This window comes from Ambystoma mexicanum, chromosome 1q (genome assembly GCF_040938575.1).
Source record: "Ambystoma mexicanum isolate Mex_15411 chromosome 1q, UKY_AmexF1_1, whole genome shotgun sequence".
In the NCBI taxonomy this organism is placed as follows: Eukaryota; Metazoa; Chordata; class Amphibia; order Caudata; family Ambystomatidae; genus Ambystoma; species Ambystoma mexicanum.
In genome coordinates, this window is record NC_090922.1 from 394245775 (window position 1) to 394265317 (window position 19543).

The 19543-nt window shown below is 47.5% G+C and overlaps 1 protein-coding gene across 2 annotated transcripts in view; it reads right to left on the reverse strand.

Moving 5' to 3' along the window:
* Positions 1-19543, reverse strand: part of RPGRIP1L (RPGRIP1 like) — a 1574704-nt gene that overhangs the window by 1468139 nt on the left and 87022 nt on the right. For both annotated transcript variants that reach the window (XM_069639571.1, XM_069639577.1), the window contains exon 3: positions 7353-7441. In XM_069639571.1, coding sequence (XP_069495672.1) covers positions 7353-7434 — 82 coding nt within the window. In that variant the 5' untranslated portion in view covers positions 7435-7441. The remainder of the gene's footprint in view (positions 1-7352; positions 7442-19543) is intronic.

A 19543-nucleotide genomic window follows, 5' to 3' on the forward strand; every position in this document is an offset into this window, starting at 1 on the left:
GTTTGCTGCCTTGGTCTCCTTGCCATTACTTGTGTCAGGTTCTGGGACTGGCTCAGGGGAGGGGCCACCCTCTGTGCCCTGCTCCGGCACTGGTGAGTAGGCCGCGGCCCCTCAGGAGTTGTGGATCGCAGGGCCGCCGAGCAGCAAAGGGACTCTGTGCTGGTGGCCTGTCTTGGTTGAAGGTGCTCCCTCACCCGGGCCGTTGGGGGAGAGGGGTTTCTGGCATCACACCACCATGAGCCCGGGAGCAGGTGTCAGTCTACCTTGTGCACGCTGCTGGCTGTGGTGCGCTGGGAGACAGGGGAGATCATGAGTTGAGGGGTCGGTGGTGCCTCACCTCAGTTCTAGCAGGTGGTCTGGGCTTGGCGGTCGTGGCCGGTATACCCTCGTGGGCTGGCAGGCATGCCTGGACGGGCCCAGCTGCTCCGATGTTTCTCCCGGTTCTTGTGCTGTGGGGGCTTCTAATGCAGTACGATCACAACGCGGGGGTGCGGGGGCGGTCAGTGTGTCACCATGCTTTCGGAAGGCTTTCCGTACAGTTCTCCTGACACCTCAAACCCAGCAGGCGCGGTTTGAGTCAGGATTTCGGGAGCTCTCAGAGGAGCCCACGTGGAGAGCAGCCATCTTGGTTGGGCTCTCTAGGGCCCTCTTTAAATGCATATCTCTGATGTAGACTCATTAGCTCATCTATCAACAGGATTTGAAGTAACAGAATACACAATCTCTGCAGCAGGGTTATTGACCCACTGAGTTGCCTTTCCCAACAGGCTGCTGACACTGACAGGAACATAGGATTAGGGCTCTGGCAGTTCCATGTGTGGCTTGCCCGACATAAATGGCTTGTCAAAAGCTACAAGCCTGTTTGGACTATCCTACATTAGGAGACTCATAACAAGGCTTTGAAATGTGCTAGATTTTGTCAGTAGGACTCAGTAATCAGACATTCCAGAAGATGTTTTGAAAAGCACAAGATCGAGAAGAAGGGATTGAAGTATATGACAGCAATGCCATATTCTCACACTGTTGGAGGTTGGTAGGAAGAGCTCAGAAACTGGTCTTGCTCAGTACTTTAGTTTTCTGCAGAAAATGCCAAAACATGTTTGTGCTTTCTTAACAGCAGCTCTGTTAAGAAATTCAGGTACTGTCCCAAAATATAGCAGTCCTGTTAAGAAATGTGGGCATGATGCAATCAGCCCTTCTGTGAATATTTGGCATTGTTCCATGACATGCGTATAGCAGCTATGTTGATAAATTTGCCTACTTTGCCTGAATATATAGCAGTCCTGTTGAGGGGTACCAGTACAATCTGTGCCACTGAAAATATATACAGCACGGCTTCTACCTGTATCCATTGTACCTGCTTGCGGTGGGTGGTCAGAAAGGGAGTTAAAGTGCAGGCCATATATCTAGCTATTTGTTGCTCTCTAAGAAAACAAAATATGTATAGTGCCCTTTCATGCACGCAAACAAATGCAATCTTAAGACTAAATAAAACATCTTCATATAGAACACCACAAACGTTTTTCCTTCTCATAAAAGCCAAACAACTGCTTGCTGCGAAGCTCTCCTAAAAACTGCGAGATCATGAACCCCAAGCCTTTGAATGCAATTTATGTGCTTCTGTGATGAAAAGAAAACAAAGTATGAAATGCCACTGCAGTGCCCCTGTTAAAGCGCATTAAGACCGAGGAAAATGAAGCAGAATTGCAGCCCTTGTTTAAGACAATTTTAATTTTACACAATACTACCGGTGTCCTAAAGCAAAGTGAAAAGCATGTTCATGATGCTTTAATAACACTGTAACCTACAAAATGTAGGCAGTTGAATAAAGTGAACAAAACACAAATTCCCTTTCACATGACGCCCTATTCTTGATATAATCATTAACAGAGGAGAGTGTTAAAAAAATTAAACAGAACAGGACTCATCCCAGTTACTTCTTTCAAGAAACTGCGGATTGCTAAAGTAAATGGTGGATTTGCAATCTGCTACTAGCAAGGCTGTCACCAGCGAGCTCCATGATTTCTGGGGGTGCTGCCATGAATAGCATGTGTAAGTGGTATGCAAGGAAGACTTAAAATGGCCATATTGACAAGATTTCTGTGTGTAAAAAGGCCTATTATGCACCTTATCTGGCGGGCTGGATACATTAGAGATTCCTTATTTCGAGAAAATCATCAAGACCGAAATATGTGACTTCATTAAGGTGAATGATACTAGGGAGATTGTGTGGGAGGCAGTGAAGGCCACCTTCCAAGGCCTTTTGATCAGAGGGATCAGCAAAGAAAAGGGAGAGAATTCTGAGAGAAACTGAACTCTGGGAAGGAGCAGAGGAACTAAGAGATGATCAATACTCTTCAGAAGATAAATTACAAGAAGTGACAGAAGCTAAGGCCCACACGCTATTGGCTGTCCATCTTAGGGGACAGAGGGTGGATAGGACGATATATAAGATTAAGGGGGATCTGGATACCATCTGAACCCATCCTGGAGACATAGTTCAAAGATTTAGCCAATACTACTGCCAGACGGTATACCGCAGAGTGGCGTGGGGCATCGATTTAGAGGTCCAATCATACCTAAATGACATCTCCCTTCTGTGAGGAGAGAAGAATGAGATGCAGACATAGGGTATTCATGGTTTTGGCTAAAGACTTATTAAAATACAAGGGGGTTGGGAAATGCCTCTGTCCCTCCTGTAAGAGGTGTTTCCCTACCTAAAACCAAAACTAACGGTCTGTCAATGTCTGAATGTCCAAAGCAAAACACCCTGTGCCCAAAGAACTATGATGGCCCTCACATTCTAAAAATCAACTCTACGTTGAAAAGGGAAAATGTCTTTGGCCTTTAGTAGTGTATAGTCAACTTATCATCTTGTATTGCATCTGCCTGGTATACTATCCTGCCAGGGCTTCTCTTACATATACTCACAGTCACAAACTTGAAAGTCCTTTTCATTTGTTCCATTCTCCCTTTATAAACAATGCTCACTTGTTTTTTTTTCTTGTGCTTCTTTAACAATTATTTCGAGTGTGGCATGGCTGCCAATACACCCGGTGTCCTTGCGTCCCCTTGGGTAGACTCACCGGCTCTTGCCGGCTTGTTCGGTTTCTCCCGCGGCAAGCCAGTGGCAGTCGATCAGCGTTTCCTTCCTTCTTGTTGCCTCTGCTTCTGGGCTACTTTGCTTCTCGCAGTTCCTGCTGGGCTTTTCTGCATCGCTTCGGGCTTCGGTAAGGTGGAGGCTGCATTCCAACACGTGCAAACGCACCAATGCCTTCCATCAGCGTCTGACCTTCCTGAAGAGTGTTTTCGCTTGCAGTCAGCTTCCCTTTTCCTTGTCATCCAGCCAGTTAGCTCCATAGATACGTTTGAGCCCCACAATCTTTCGGTCTGTAAGAAGAGGCGCTGTGTTCTCCCACCAGCAGCGGGCCTCCGTCAGCTGCTTTTCTCATTTACCTTTCACAGCTGCAGGTATGCGTTCGCAACAACTAGAGCATAGCTTGTGCTCTTGGCCTCCATTGGTCTGTATTACTCGGTTCATCCTCTTCGTCACAGTATTCTTGTATTTATGGGAATAGAAGTACATTCTTAACTTGCAAGTAAAGTTAGGGCTAGTGTTCTCAGTGATGTTTAAGGGTAATTCAGTTCTGTATGACTTGTAGATAAGAGTCTCAGAAGGTGTATGAGACAAAAGGCAAGTCAGATGTCGACGGCGTGCATACAGATCTTGTGAAAAGGTGTTCAGTACCTCGTCCTAGGTGGATAAAGGGAGGTATGACAATATGCCATGAAGGCATTAGGTTTGGATGGGGTATCCTCAAAAGAAAAAGGGGATACCATGTCTCGTCCGATGATGCTAGGATGCCCTCCTGGAAGCTGTCTCCCACCATGTGATCCTCCCTCATTTAATCGCCCCCAGGGTCAGGATCAGGTAGTGGCTGCTGTCCCCTGGCCACATGGTGAGAGGTCACAACCGGGAAAAGCGTGATGACACCATCGGATTCATCACACTTCCGACACAAACTATAGAGGGGAATGCTCAGATGGATGCGCTGGTGGGGCTGGAAGAAGTGCTTCGAGCAATCTAGATGTTAAAGGCGGGCTGTGCCCCAGGCCAAGATGGATTTACCACAACCTTTTATGAGAGACATTGAGTGGAGTTATTGGCACCATTCCGGAGTAAACCTTTTAATAGCATGCTGGAGCGTGATGGGGACCCCGGAGTTATTCACTCAGGCAAGAATAGAAGTCATTCTAAAAGAGGGGAAGGATAAATTGGACTGTGGATCCTATTGTTTAATGTTGATGTAAAAATATACACAACTGTATTGGCAGAGAGATTGGGTGGGTTTCTACCTAAATTAATACACACTGATCAAGTGGGTTTTATTAGAGGTAGACAGGGGGTGGATAATATTCGCAAAACACTAGACCTCAGCTGGTCAAGTGGCACAGCGAGTAGAGCGCTCACTTTGACATCTGTGCAGGGCCTGCTAACGCAGGTTCGAATCCCGGCAGGGCCAAACTCAGCCTTTCATCCTTCCGAGGTCGATAAATGAGCACCACACACTGTAGGTAATAATAAGCAGCGCTCAGATACCCGAGGGTACGTAGCGCTATATAAATGCTAAATTATTATTATTATTATTATTATTATTAGACCTCATTACAGGCATTGGTGAGGGAGATTGGGAACCATTCGTCGGGAATCATTCTTGGTGTCACTAGATGCTGAGAAGGCCAATGATTGGGTGGCCTGGTCATTGTTGAAAGCTGTTCTGCATAAGGTGGGATTGGGCTTGAAGTGGTTCACTGGAGTTATGGCACTATATCAAACCCCAATGTCCAAGGTAGTAGTCAATGGTATATCATCTGAGAGATTCAAATTGAGTAGGGGAAACGAGACAGGGATGCCCATTGTCCCCCTTGATTTACGCCTTGACACTGGAGCAGTTGGCAGCATCGATCTGATGACATTTTGGCAATATATCGAGCCCTAGTACCTCCCTAACCCAAATTAATAGAGACATATGGAACTTTGTCAGGGTTTAAAATCAATTTTAACAAGTAAGTCGCCCTTTCCATGAGGGAGTACACTCCAAGCGTGGGCCAGCTCCTTTCAGACTTTGGGCTTCGAATACAGACTAAAATGCTTAGGCACCTTTATCACGAGGGGGATAACAGCTCTGTATACGACTAATGCTACTACCCTATGGAAAAGGATTAAGAAGGACTTAACTAGATGGGCCGGGACAATGTTATCGTGGGCGTAGCATCTTACTACGCTGAAGATGAATGTCTTACCTAGACTACTGTTCCTATTTCAAGCCCTACCAATAAAGATACAGGTCACCTTCTTTGACGAAGAAAAGAAAGCATATACAAATTTGCTTTGGAGAGGAAAAAGAGCACGGATAACATATACAACATGGAGTTTGCCTAAAGAGGAAGGTGGAATGGGGCTCCCAGGGCTAAAAGGATATCATAAGGCGGCGCAACTCGGATTCTGGTGGACCATTTGAGGGAGAATAAAGACAAATAATGGGTTGATTTAGAAAATTGTTTGTTAACTCCGGTCACTCTGGCCGAATGGCTATGGGTTCTTTACAGACATTTACCGGTGAGAATACTGACACGCACAATTCTAGCCGCATTATGGCAATCATGGAGGAAATCAAAGGATATGAAGGAGTAACCTCCTGGCCCTCACATCTCAGTTGTCTGTGGGCTCGTCGCTTTAGGAATAAAATATTTGACCCTCAAAAGGTACCAATCTTACTATGAGGCAGGAATGGTAAGAGCAGGCCAGTTATGGTGAAATGGGCACTTTTTTAGCTAAATTAAATTAGACGAGGCGTTGTGTGTGAGGCCCATGTCCCCATTCATTTTCCTACAATTAAAAGATGTCCCAACTGATCACGTTTGGGAGGGCCTGCTGAGTTAGCCATTATCTCCATTTGAACAGTTCTTAGATAAAACAACGGGCTCTAGAGGACTCATATCAAAGGTATACAATGCATTGTAACTAGAGGACACTAGGACTCCACAAACTAGGTTGCTATGGGACCGAGACCTGGGTATACAGGAAAGAGAAGACACCTGGCTGACCATCTATGAAAAATCTGGACTTCACAATTGCTATGCAATATAAAATGTATAATTCCAGACTCCTGCAGAGATAGCAACTGACCCCATATAGATTAGCCAAGATGTACCCTGGAGAAAGGCTGCTATGTTGGGGAGGGTGTGGAAACACAGGTATGTATTGGCATATTTGGTGAGAATACATCTAGCCCAATTGTTTTGGAAAGAGGTCTTAGCATGGGTGAAAAAGACGGAATAGAGAGGTCCCCAGCTCCACACTTGACACTATTTGGCCTGGAAGAGTCATGGGAAACATAAATTGGATTGTCCCATATGACAAGAAATGTAGTCCTAGCAGCAAGGGTGTGCATAACGATTCATTGGAAGAGACAACATCTCCTAATGCAAAGAGAATGGGTCAGAAAGGCATATGAAATATATGAGATGGCGAGCAGGACAGCCACACTGTTGGAACATGCGATGTTCCCCGATGCTTACCCTCTCAAAAGGACAGGTAGCTAATTCTTGTTAGACATGTTGTATCCCGGAAGTGGGAGCCGAGGGAGAGTACAGGGAGGTAGAGTGGAAAAATTGAGCTAAAGCACTGTAGATGGATAGATATTTCAAGATAGTGACTAAATCCTTGTCAAAGTTCTGCTGTTTTTATTGGTTGACGGGGTCACATTCTTGTCAAACTCTAAGTGAATAGTGTTGCTCCTTGAAAAAATTCAATAAAGAGTACATTAAAAAAATAATGAAAACGCCTATTTGAAAATAAAGTATTTGCTTGCATTAAAATGATTTTCAATATTTAGAAAATCTTTAATGGTTACATGGCAATGAAAAACTATTTTTCCTTTTTTTTTTATAACCACAATTAAGTTCCATAATTTCTTTTAAAAAAAAGAAAAATAAGGTTGAGATTGGTAGGCGAAAACAAATATTTGTAAAAGAAAATTTAAAACCCTTCGGAATAATCTAAAGCAACTAAGATACTGTGACTGATGTTGCAATAATCAGCAACAACATGTTTGTTACCCTTTTAAGAACCTACCTGCTACAACGCAGAAAAAGTAATTTTACAATGTTTTTCCAACATTAGCCAATATCAGTTAGAGATTGTCTACCTAACAGTCCCCCAAAAAATCTGCTTCGGTGGTAGAATTTTCATAAAATTCACAGAAATACCAACAATGCTAATTTTTAAGTATTCAGAGGTTTGAAACCGCAAGTAAGGGGAGATAAGACAAGTAACACATGCGTCATACCTTGCAGTCCTCCAATCCCTGAAAGAATCATCCCCACATCTTTCACAGGCAGGTCACCGGCTGTCTCATCAGGAGAAGACATGGTTGGTCTGTGGGACACAAACTTCAAGTGAAATTCATGCAAGATTTGTTGTCCTTTGTAATGTGTAAACAAAAACAATATACTGTAGCATATTTCATTTATGAAACAGCAGATGGTGCACACACAAAATTGGTCACTTATTGAAGGAATCTTGATATCCTTGCCAGGATATTTGGGCAAATTATCTTAGATGCAGTCAGCAAATAGGCCAATCTGTTAACTTCTGCTTTCTGGTTCTCATAACATGACAATGTTTGCTTAAAACATAACTACAAGTTTACTTCACTGCTGTGAAGTGGCCGCATGGTGATATATTAGCCATTTTAATGACACCTTAAAAAAATATTTATTTTGAAAGTTATCAGCTATGCTTGTGTTTATTTGAGAAAAATACCATGTTTAGTTAACAGATAAAATCACCAATTCAGTTTGAAGGCATGGCAACCAGTGCAGTACAGCATCATCTTCCATGACCGTAAATTCCTGAATGGACGGGACTATGGCATTCTAGCCCTGTTAAGCATGCCTACTTCTATCCCATGTAATCTGATAGGACAGCATAATCTGGTTTAGTCATATGGAATTAGGCCAGTTCCTTATGCTGCATTAGATTACAGGTGGTGGGGTAATCTAGAGATTAAATCAGATCACAACATTCAGGAATCAGCAATCTACGACAATAGAGAATGCAGGTCAATTTTAATTCTTTTCAAATTCAATAGTAAAAGGAATTTAAAAAAGAATATCCATAGTCAATGTTAAAATAGACACCAGTTGTAATGCCATCCTTTACAACGCACATAAGAGCTGTATTGTCCCTTTAGGTGAATCGCTGTATTTTCTAGCCAAAATATAAAAGGGAGAAAAATTGGTGCCAATGAGCTCAACAGAAATAAAAATAACAAGCGTCAGAAAACTCAATAGTTTTGTTTTTTTGTATTGACATTGTACTGGTATTTGTTGGCTAGTGCCATCATATTATCAGGTTCAAGCATCATTGTGTCTCGTACTCACATTATTTGACAGGGATTAGCGCTAAAATACCCTTTCGGTGAACTTTGCGCTTTATACCTTTATGTAACATAACATATTGCTATCATTTAATCAGCTCTTGCCATTAAACACAAGGATATTCAGTTTTTTAAAATTTATTTTTATTAATTTTCATTAACCAACAAAACCACACTGCAGTGCTCGGGCCCTCTGCCGCCTTGCAGGCCATTGCTATCCTACATTTCGCAAGTATGCAGATAAAATCTTTCATTTTAGTGATGTGCGCATGTTGACCTCTGCCCCTCGGGAATAACCCCAACAGGCAATACTCTGGGGGCCACAAGTGCATTTCAATGCCTCCCTTCTTAGCACTTCCCATCACTTCCCCCGAGAATTTCTGAATCCGGGGCACCTCCAAAACATGTGCATCATGTCTGCCCCCTCCTGTGTGCACCTCGGACAGACCTGGGCCCCTTTCCCTGTCATGTGTGATAGCCTGTGTGGGGTCATGTATGCCCTGTGTGTTACACAGTTGTGTGGTTCTGAATCTGGCGTTTCTAGAGACCTGTCTGGTGTATGCGAGTACCCTTCCCCATTCTGCGTCTGTGAATGCCCTTCATATGTCCATTTCCCATTTGACCCTCTCTTTCAACCCTGTCGCGCTCAAGACTCCCAGGAGCACGTCATACAGTCCGGAGACCATGCGCCCTCCTTCTGAGATGTCATGCATAGCGTCAAGTAGGTTGTCATTTGTCACAATCAGCGCCTGTGGGTTCTCCCATTTCCTCTTGATCTTTTGGGTCATTCCCATATACAGCAGGAATTGGCCCATGTGGATGTCATGTTCACTGACTAGGGTATGGAAGTCAAGAATGTTATCCTCTCGCAGTAGGTCCCCCACTGTGGCTACTCCTTTGTCTTTGTGGTTAGACAAACCTTGTTGGTTAAGGGCGCTGGTGGGTGGTTGATAACCATATGTTGTAGCCGTGAGTTTAATTAGTTCAAAGGTATTGCAATAGAGGAGCCAGACACCCGACTTGTTGCCATCAGTGAAAGGTTTTAATGTTGTTACACATGTAAAACAGAGGACCTAGTAACCATGCGGTCGAGTGTTGCTCCGTGCTGGTTCGGTGACAAACCAGCACGAAGCAACACTCGACCGCACTCAGACTGGCTAACCAGCCAACCGCCCACTAGGATTGGGGAAACCACTACTAGGCGATATAATCCTATACAGGACCACCTACTTTTTGCCTACCTTGATAAAGACTACAGTCGAAACGCATTGGCTTTTTTTTTCACCTGTACCTAGCAACGATTACTAGGTCCTCTGTTTTACTTGTGTAACAACATTAACACCGTTCACTGATGACAACAAGTCAGGAGTCTGGCTCCTCTATTACAATACCTTTGAACTAATTAAACTCGCGGCCACAACATATGGTTATCAACGACCCACCAGCGCCATTAAACAACAAGGTTTGTCTAACCAACCAGTAACCTTTCCATTGGGAACTTTTGAGTTTTGGTTCCCAGACAAACCATGTGCCAGGACGCAGGTCACATTACAGCAACCAAGTAACCTCCCAATTAACGCAGGGGCCCGTTAGCCTTCAAACTCCAACCAACTGAACCTACTCCTTTGTCTTCCCACTGTCGCACGTACTGTCATCATCCTATGATGCCTATCAGGGGGGTGTGTACTGAGCAGGGATCTGGTGTTCCTAGGAGTTTCCATGCCCTGCACCATATTTCCCTGCCCAGTTTCAGAAGTCCGGAGGGTCTGGTCAAGTGTATGCCCTCTACCCATAGGATCTCCTTGAGGAAGTGTCGCTTCAGCATTGGCTGTAGCAGCTCAGTATCATGGGAGGCCTCATCTCCCAGTCAAGTTATTATGAATTACAGCTGTCCTGCTAGGTAATAGCATTCAAAGTGTGGGACTTTTATCCCGCCCTCTTTGTGCCTTCCCCGTCGGGTGCTCAATGCAATCATGCCCCCCTCCCAAAAATGATCTGGTTAGTGTGTCTACCTATTGAAAGAATGCTTTGGGTATGTTGTAGGGAATGTTATTGAATTGATATAGGAGGCGGGGGAGTACCAACATCTTCAAGAGATCAGCTCTGCCCGGCATCCCAAGGGCTAGTTTTTGCCAGAACCCCATTGACTTCCGTACCCCTTCCGGGGGCTCTCATTGTATTGTCGTTATGCATGTCTGCAGGGCTATGCCACACGTTAATGCCCAGGTATCTAAAGGTGTCGGTTGCCCATTGTAGGCCCAGCAGCGGCAGGTATGCCACTCAGAGTCCTCAGAGGTCCGCAAGCGGGAACAGACAGAACTTCCCACAGTGTATCTGGATCCCTGAGAGCGTGGCAAAGTGATCAATATTGTCCAAGAGAAGCGTTAGGCTGTCTTCAGGTTGGCTTATATACAATAACATGTCAGCATACAGGGAAATCGGATGCACTTTCCGGTTGATCGCTATCCTGGCTTCTCTGTAGTCTCTCCTGAGGAGCACCTCCAGCGGCTCCAGCGCCAGAATAAACAACATCGGCGAGATTGGGGACCCCTGCTTGGTGCCCCTGTGTACCTCCCAGTGTTTCCCGAGACCTTTCTGCCTGTTTGACTCTTGCCATGGTTCGCATGTAAATTAGTTTAACCCATCCCAGTTATGATTCTCTGATCCCAAACCATTCTAGGGGGACCAGTAGCCAAGTCGAAGGCCTTCATCGCGTCCAGTGAGGCAATGGCATAGTCTTCCCTTCCTCTGATTTGCACCATCTAGAATGTGGTGCAGCCTCCTCAGGTTCCATGTGGTATTACCCCAAAGGACATACCCAGTCTGGTCGACATGATTCAGCCCCACTATCACTTTCTTAAGCCTATTGACCAGTACTGAGGTTAGAATTTTACAGTCCTGATTCACCATCGATAGCGGTCTGTATGATCCGCAGCTCAGGGGGTCTTTTCTTGGCTTTAGAATAGGTATGATGATTGAATCTTTTAGGCTGTCGGGCAACACACCCCCCTATCATGTGCCTCTGTGTAGACCTCCAGCAGTCTGGGGGCCAGCATGCCTATGTATGCTTTATAAAATCCCCCTGGGAGTAGGTCTGGTATACACAAAAAAGGACAGGCAGCAGGAGGATGGAAAGAAACGGTTCAATCCCTTTTTGCAAAAATATCAATTTATTTTCATATATATTTAATGGTACTAAACCAACATAGGCATTTAAAAACCAAATTGTACTACCATCAGACAGACTCATTCATAATGTATGAGCGAGTATGTCTGATGGAGTAAATGGAATGGAGTATGAATCATTATTTATATGTGCACAATTTGGTTTTAAATGCCTATGTTGGCTTAGTACCACTAAATATTTGTTATATATGAAAATAAATTGATATTTTTGTGAAAAGGATTGAACCGTTTCTTTCCATCCTCCTGCTCCCAATCCATTTAATGTGTATTTCCTCTGCCTGCAGCCTCTGTGTGTATTGTGTAAAGTCCAGTCTGCCTAGTCTTTCCCATTCTCCTATGCACGTCTGCCTCAGTTGTATCACCTCTGCAGGTTCCTCCCCTGCCGCCACACCAATGTTTCCCTTCAGGGCTATATCTTCTTCAATAGCCTCCAACTGTCTAGTATTCCTTTCCTGAGGCCCCCCACTCCTCTGTTTTCCCCATCGCCGCTCCTCTTAGGACTACTTTACATGCATCCCATAGGGCGCTGCCCTGAGACACACTGCCTGCGTTGGAGGCAAAGTAATCTACGACCTGTTCCTCCAGATATTCACTGAAGGTGTCGTCCAATAGCGCCTCCGCCCTCAACCTCCAGTTGGGAATTCTAGGTCTTTGTTGTGTGCTCTGCCATGTTATTGTGAGGGGTGCATGATGAGCGAGTATCCTGGCCATGTATTCTATTTGTGCGAACTCTCCCAGATGTGCTCTCCTTGTAACTATATAATCGATTCATGTGTGTACCCTGTGTGGGGCTGAGAAGTGTGAATATCCCTGGGTTTTTTTCCATGTGTTTCTCTCCAGGCATCTATTTTATTTTTTTTGAAAACTCTTTTTATTGAACTTTTCAGATTTTAACATCAAGGCAATAATAAAAGAAAGAAAATTTCGCCCCCGCACCCCCTCCCCAGGACAAGCATTAAAAATCCCTAATATTCCCTCTCCCTGACAGTTCCCTCACCCTGTTGTAGCTCAAGAAGTCTCAATCGCTGAAACACCATATCACTCTGTAGTCATCCTTGAGAAAAGACATAATCTCTCCCCATTCGGCAGCAAAGCTTTGCACTCTACTTTCCATGGCATATGTTGCCCACTCCAAGGCCACTATGTCCCAATCTTTCCGCAGCCAGTCTTGACCCTTGGAATCTCAGGGCTCCTCCATCTTTGGGCTATCAACAAAAGGGCTGCCAGCGTCAAAATTGCTCTTGCTTTCTCCCTACCCCCCATTCTCCCCTCATCAAAGATCCCCCAGACGCCCAGGAGGATCTGCATCAGGGTCCGTGTGTCTCCTGGGCCAAAAAGCCTTTCCTGCGCCCTTTGTACCTCGGCCCAAAAAGATGCATTCTTGGGACATTGCCACCAAACATGTTCTGCCGTGCCTACCTGCCCACACCCCCTCCAGCACCCATCCGGTCTCGTGGGAAACATTTTATGCAGTTTGGCTGGGGTGTAGTGCCATCGGAATAGGAGCTTATACCATGCTTCTTGGAGCTGGGAGGCTCTGGCTCATTTGGGTATCTTCTTCCAAAGACTTTCCCACTCCTCTCTACTGATTTCCCTCCCTAGGGCCTTTTCCCATTTCTGCATATATGGCCACTGAACATCGGATTCAGAACTATTCAGGATCTTATAGATATTGGAGATAAGGCCTTTTGCAACGTCATTGGTCAGCAGAAAACTTTCAAATTTTGTCGGCTCCCTAGTTGCTGCTTTCCTAACTCCCGGATGTAGTACCCAATGTCTTATTTGAGCGTAGCGCAATCTTTCCTTCTCCTGTATTGCAAAAACCCTCTTACAGTCCTCGAATGATAACAATTCCCCCTCCCGGAACATGTCACATAACTTCCCACATCCCCCTTCCTGCCAACACTCAAAAGCCCCCCTCTCCAAGCCCGGTGAGAAATCACCATTTCCAAATAGCAGCCTAAATGGAGACGGGAAAGAAGTATTTCCCTTGGCCCGTACCATGGCATCCCAGATGTCCACCATTAGTTTGGTGATAGTGCTTTCATGTAGGTGCCGCGGCCTATGCTCCTTCGGGAGGCATAGGACCTCCGAGAGACAATGGTGGGCTACCGCTCTATCCATTCTCACCCAAATTTTCTCTCGCTGGCTCTCTTCTCCCTACAGCCATTCCCTGACGATTTGTAACTGAGTGGCCTCATAATACCGCCGACAATTCGGCAAAGCCAGGCCCCCCTCCTGTCTAGATGCCATTAACAAATCGCCCCGCACTCTCGGTCTTTTCCCGTCCCACACGAAATCCCTCGTCAGAGTCCCCAATTCCCTAAAGAAGCTAGGTGGAAAAGGTTGCGGGATAGCCTGGAATAAATACAGCAGCCGCGGCAGCGCAACCATTTTCACGGCTGCGATCCGCCCTAGCAAGGACACTTAAAGGCTCCGCCATCTACGAAAGTCACTGCGAATTGCTCTAAGGAGCGGGGGAAAATTCGCTGAGTACCACCCTGAGATTGTTGCCGTAATCTTTACCCCCAAGTATTTAATCCCACCCAGACTCCACAATAGGTGAGTAACTTCCCTCATATCCTCAAGTTCTGGTCCCCTAAACATTAGATTGAGGATTTCTGACTTGGTAGCGTTAACCTTGAGACCCGAGGCCTCCCCAAATCGTTCCAATAGGGATAGGCTAACCTGAAGCGACTCTTTGGGCACTGTCAACATCAGCAGCATGTCGTCAGCAAAAGCTGCGACCTTCTGTTGTTCCCCACCCAAACGGGATGCCTCGTATATCCGGTTTTTCCCTAATCGCTTGCAGAAGGGGTTCCAGGTACAGCGCATAGAGAATAGGGGATAGGGGGGAGCCTTGCTTAGTCCCTCTCTGTAAGTTGACCCTTCTAGTAGCTGACCCGTTAACCATTATTCTAATGGATGGTGCTTGATAATTGGCCTGGACCATCGTGAGAAATTCTCCCCTAATGCCCATCGTTTCCATTACGTGAAACAGAAGAGGCCACTCCACACGGTCAAAGGCCTTTTCCGCGTCAAGCGCCACCAAAACCGCTGGGGTAGATGTCCTTTGGATTTTTTCAACTAAATGAGCCACCCGTCTGATGTTATCTGCTGTCTGCCGGCCCTTGACAAAACCCATCTGGTCGGGATGCACGAGAGAGGAGAAAATGGTGTTCAACCTATTCGCCAAGATTTTAGTATAAATCTTGGCATCTATATTAATCAAAGCAATGGGGCGGTAAGCCGTTCTCGCTTCTGGATCCCTATGCGGCTTGAGGACGAGGGTCACCTTTGCTTCTTCCATCGACGGGGACATTTTACCTGTCCGTCGAAACATGTTGAATAGGGAGGTCAATTGCAGGGCTAATGTGTAATAAACATTTTTATAAAAGGCAGCGGTATAACCGTCTGGGCCGGGGGCTTTATTTACTGGAAGAGCCCTGACCACCCCCCTTACTTCCTCCTCTGTGATTACTCTGTTTAAGGCTTCCCTCGAGTCGCTATCTATTTCCCGCAGCTGGACGGATTGTAGAAACCTATCTTGCGCCTCACCAAGGGGGTTCTGGGACGTATAAAGGGAGTCATAAAACTCTGCAATAGCCTCCTTCAATTCTTCCTTCTCAGTTACCCTCACCCCATTGTTTCAAGGCCGTGATGGCATTTTTCGCCCTTGCTCCCCTAAATAGCCGTGCCAGAAGCGTACTCGCTTTATTCGCCTTTGCGTAATACTTTTGTCTCAAGGCTAGGAGTGCCCCTTCCGCCTTCTTGGTACGTAGTAATTCTAACTGGCCCAGCGCCTTCCTATATTCCCGCATGGCTTTCCGGGATGGAGTTGCCCCTGCTGCATGCCTAGCTGCCTCAACCTCCGACTCCAATTGTACTTCCAAAGCTCTTAACTGCTTCACTCGAAAAGCGGATGCAGCAATTCGATCCCCTCCGATTGTCGCCTTAAAGGCGTCCCACCGTATCCCTTCTCCCGTGTCCTCCAGCCTATTTATAGCAAAGAAGGTCTTAATCTTCTCCTCAATTTCTCCCCGAACTACCGGGTCTCTCAAAAGCGCACTAGGAAACTTCCAGCCCCACACACCCCTCCCCCTCCTACCCAAATCCATCACCACTGATACTACCTTATGGTCGGCTATTCCAATCGGTCCTACCTGTACCTCCCGAATATAACCCACTAGCCCAACCGAGACCCATATATAATCTATTCTAGATTGAGATCCATGGACCCCAGATAGGAAGGTATACCCCTCCGCGTTTCCCTTTATCTCCCTCCACACATCCCGCATCCCCAGGTTCCTAATCTTATCTTTCAATTCTGCCGACAGCACTGCCCCTCCACCCCTGGATCCGTAACCACTTCTATCCCGTACCCCATCCCAGGCGATATTCAGGTCTCCCAATGGGACAATTTGCCCCCAGGAGTGTACTTCCAACACTTTCAACACCAACAGTAGAAATTGCTCCTGACCAGAGTTGGGACTGTATACCACCGCTATTGTGTAAGGGGCATCCTGGCATTCCCCTCTAACCACCAAGTATCTCCCCTCTTTATCTCTCGTGACCACCTCCACTCTGAAATTAACTGTGTTCAGGATAGCCAGTGCTACCCCCTTCGTTTTACTGTGACCTGAGGCATGCAATATCTGATCAAAGCCTCTCAGCTTCAACCGACCCTGGTCTTTGGATAGTAAGTGTGTTTCCTGGAGTCCCATAATATCAGGTCTCTCCTTTCTCACAAAAAGTTCCAATTTCTTCCTTCTCAGGGGAGAGTTTAATCCACGCACATTATGCGTTATCCACTTAAGAGGTTAATAGTTACGACTGAGATCTTCCTCTGAACAACTGTCTTCTCTCCTTTCTCCTCCTTGAATGACTCGCCTCCTTCCCACCCCTTCCCACCCCCCCTTCCACCTTCCCTCACCAAACCCATCCTCGCCCTCCCTGGAAGACCCTCCCCTTCCCACCTGCTCACCACTCCCAACTCGGGCATCCCCGCCCTTTCCGTATCCAAAATGGTTGCTCCTCCTCCGACCCATGTCTTCATTTCTCCTTCTAGAGGCCCACCGCCCCTCCTTTCGAGTCAGATTTATAAGACATTGGGATAACTACACCGCTCTTCATTAGGATTTCCTTTTTGCCTCCTCATACCATCTTTGCCACTTTTCCTCTTCTTCTCTCCCACAGTCGACCAGCTCCATGGTTTCGGCCTGTTGCGTCCTATTGCTCCCCTAGCTCCTGAGCTCGTCGGCGTTGGAGGCCCTTTTCCAGGGTATCTGTCCTTTCCCCCAATTGGCGCGTTTCCTGCCTTATCTCTCCCAGGGCCTCATTCAAATCTGTTCTCATTAGTTGAAATTGATCTTGAAAGGTCTTGGGTAAATTCAGTTGTAAGGCATGGAGCTCCCCCAAGAATTCCTGTCTAGTCATCATCGAGCGCTCCTCCCCCATCTCCTAATCTGCATCTTCGCCCGACTTCTCCCGGGCTGCTCCAGGGCCCTCTCTTGGGGTATGCGCTGGCCAAATTGCAGGTAGTGTTCCAACCAAGTCACCTCCGGCTGGTGCCCCCTTCCCGCCTTTGCTTTTGGATTTGGTGGCCATGTTGTAGCAGTCCCCACTGTCCCCTCCGTGTTGCCGGACCCAAACAAGGGATCGTGGATGAGCTAGAGTCCAAGTATCCCTCCGCTTAGCTCACGGGGGGCCAGTGCGTAGTGTCGTGAAGAAGGAAAAAAAAAAAAAAAACAGGCAAGAGACCCTTCAAATCCTTAAGGTCGCCAGAGGTGCTGGGCCGAAGCCCCCCCTGCTCCCCTTCCAGTAGGACCGCAGAACTACCCGGGGCACCACATACTACACTTACCCCCGTGGCAGGCTCCTTCAAACGCCTCACTGAAGTCCACACAGTTCCCTCTGGGGGAGAGCCGCTCTCCCGCCCGTCCCTTGTAGTAGGAGCACCTGTATCTGAGGGGAGGCAAGGGTATCGCCAGGGGCCCGTCCCCAGGGTCCCACGCGGGCCGCGCGGCACCGCAATCCAGGCTCACTGTGAGGCGGCCTCCCTCCCTCCAACCGCCGCTTCTGGTGCCAGGGGGGTAATTCCACCAGGGGGCAATGCTCCAAACTCCCCCCCCTTCTGCAAATGGATCCTCTGCAGTGAATGGGAGGCAGACACTTCCCCCAGCCTGCTCCCCCTACACCGTGTCCGCTCTTTCCGATTATGGCGACGTGGAAAGAAATCACTGCAGCTGCCGCCTTATCTTCGCGGCGCCTCACTGTTGTCAATCTTCTTCTGGGTTCCGTCCTTCTCCTTGCACAGCACCCCGGTCCGACTCGGAGCTGCTCCACGGCTCTTCTGCTACTCCGTCCGCTCTTCACTCGCGAGGGGGGGGGGGGGTCGCGCAATCACTCCCCTGCGGCTCCTCTCCCGTCCACCGCAGAGCACACGGCGCGAAATACAGATGGCGGGTCCCGCTCCGAACCGCCCCCAGCACTGATCCGCGTCGCCTTGCGGCTCCCCCTCGCAAGCCCCAACCAACGGCTGCACCCGCAGCCTCCAACCTCTTCCATGGCTGGACTCGCGGCTACTGACAGCCTCACACCGGAGACTGCCAAGGGATGCCGCCCAGGCTTTGCGCCGACTCCAAGTTACTCTCCACTCTCCCCTCACTCTCCGGGGAGGCGTCTTGATCGCCAAGGACATCTGTGAAAGGGGCGGTGGGCACCACTATGCTGCTGGGTCCGGAGAGCGCCGTCGGCACGTCTACTCAGTGCCGGCGGCCATCTTGAGTCCCTCCAGGCATCTATTAAACCAAGATCATTTTGGCCAGCGGCGCTGGCTTCTTGTGTTTTCCGTCTGACCTGTCAAGGATGGGGTTTACAGTGCAGTTAGTCTCCATCCCAGACCTATATGGAGGCTCTGTACACAGGTAGCTTAGTGTATAGTGATTTAAAGAATGTCATGGCACCATGGTTTGGGGCATAGGTGTTGTTGAAGCAATCATCCCTGTTTTCCAGTAACCCATGTACTAGTACCAGTCTCCCCTCATCTTTTTTATGTTGAAGTAGTCGGAAGGGGACCGTAGGCACCACCCAGATGACTCCCATAGCGTACGCGGAGTAGGGTGAGACATACATTTTGCCTCCCCATTTCTTCACCAGTACAGTCTGTCTGTGGTGAGGTGCATTTCCTGCAACACTGTCACTTGGATGCCTTTCCTGATCAAGTATGTGTGCACCCTCAGTCTCTTGACATAATTGTTAAGGCACCTTACGTTCTAGGTGATCACCTGCAGCCCATTATATGCCATTGCAATTCTCAAGGACCAGGCCACACATTCCCCATTGCCCTATTGTCATGCCCTGAGGTGAATCCAACCCTCTGTTCCCACCCATAGCTACGCATTGTCTGTCCCGATCATAGTCATCACACTGCAGCCCGTCCCTAAACCTAACATTACCTTCCCGCCTTGCACATGGTGCCACTTGTTTATTGACTTAACAATACCCGCCGGTGTCTTCCCTCCACTGCCCCACTCACCTTGCTTCCCTCCCCCCACTCCAACGATAACCCCTGAACTTTGTAACAAACCAAACAATGGCCCAGCAGTATTGTCTCTGCTCAGGCCCGGCTGCTTCACCCTCTCCCAGCTCCTCCCAATAGGGCAGCGTAAAGAAGCTAGGCGCCTTAGAACTGGCGTCCAAAGATTCAACTGTGGTTTGTGGCTGCCTCCGTCGTTGCATGTGGCAAGTCCTGGGTGCCTGGGGATAATGCAAGGCTTCTTGTTGTCCCGGGCAGCTTCGTCCGCCAGCGCAAGGATTCCGGCAGTCGGGTGCTTGTGGTCCTAGTCCCTTTTCCAGCTATCCCCCAGAAGCCCGCCGCTACTGTCTGTGGGGGTGTCTCAAGCCCCCCCACC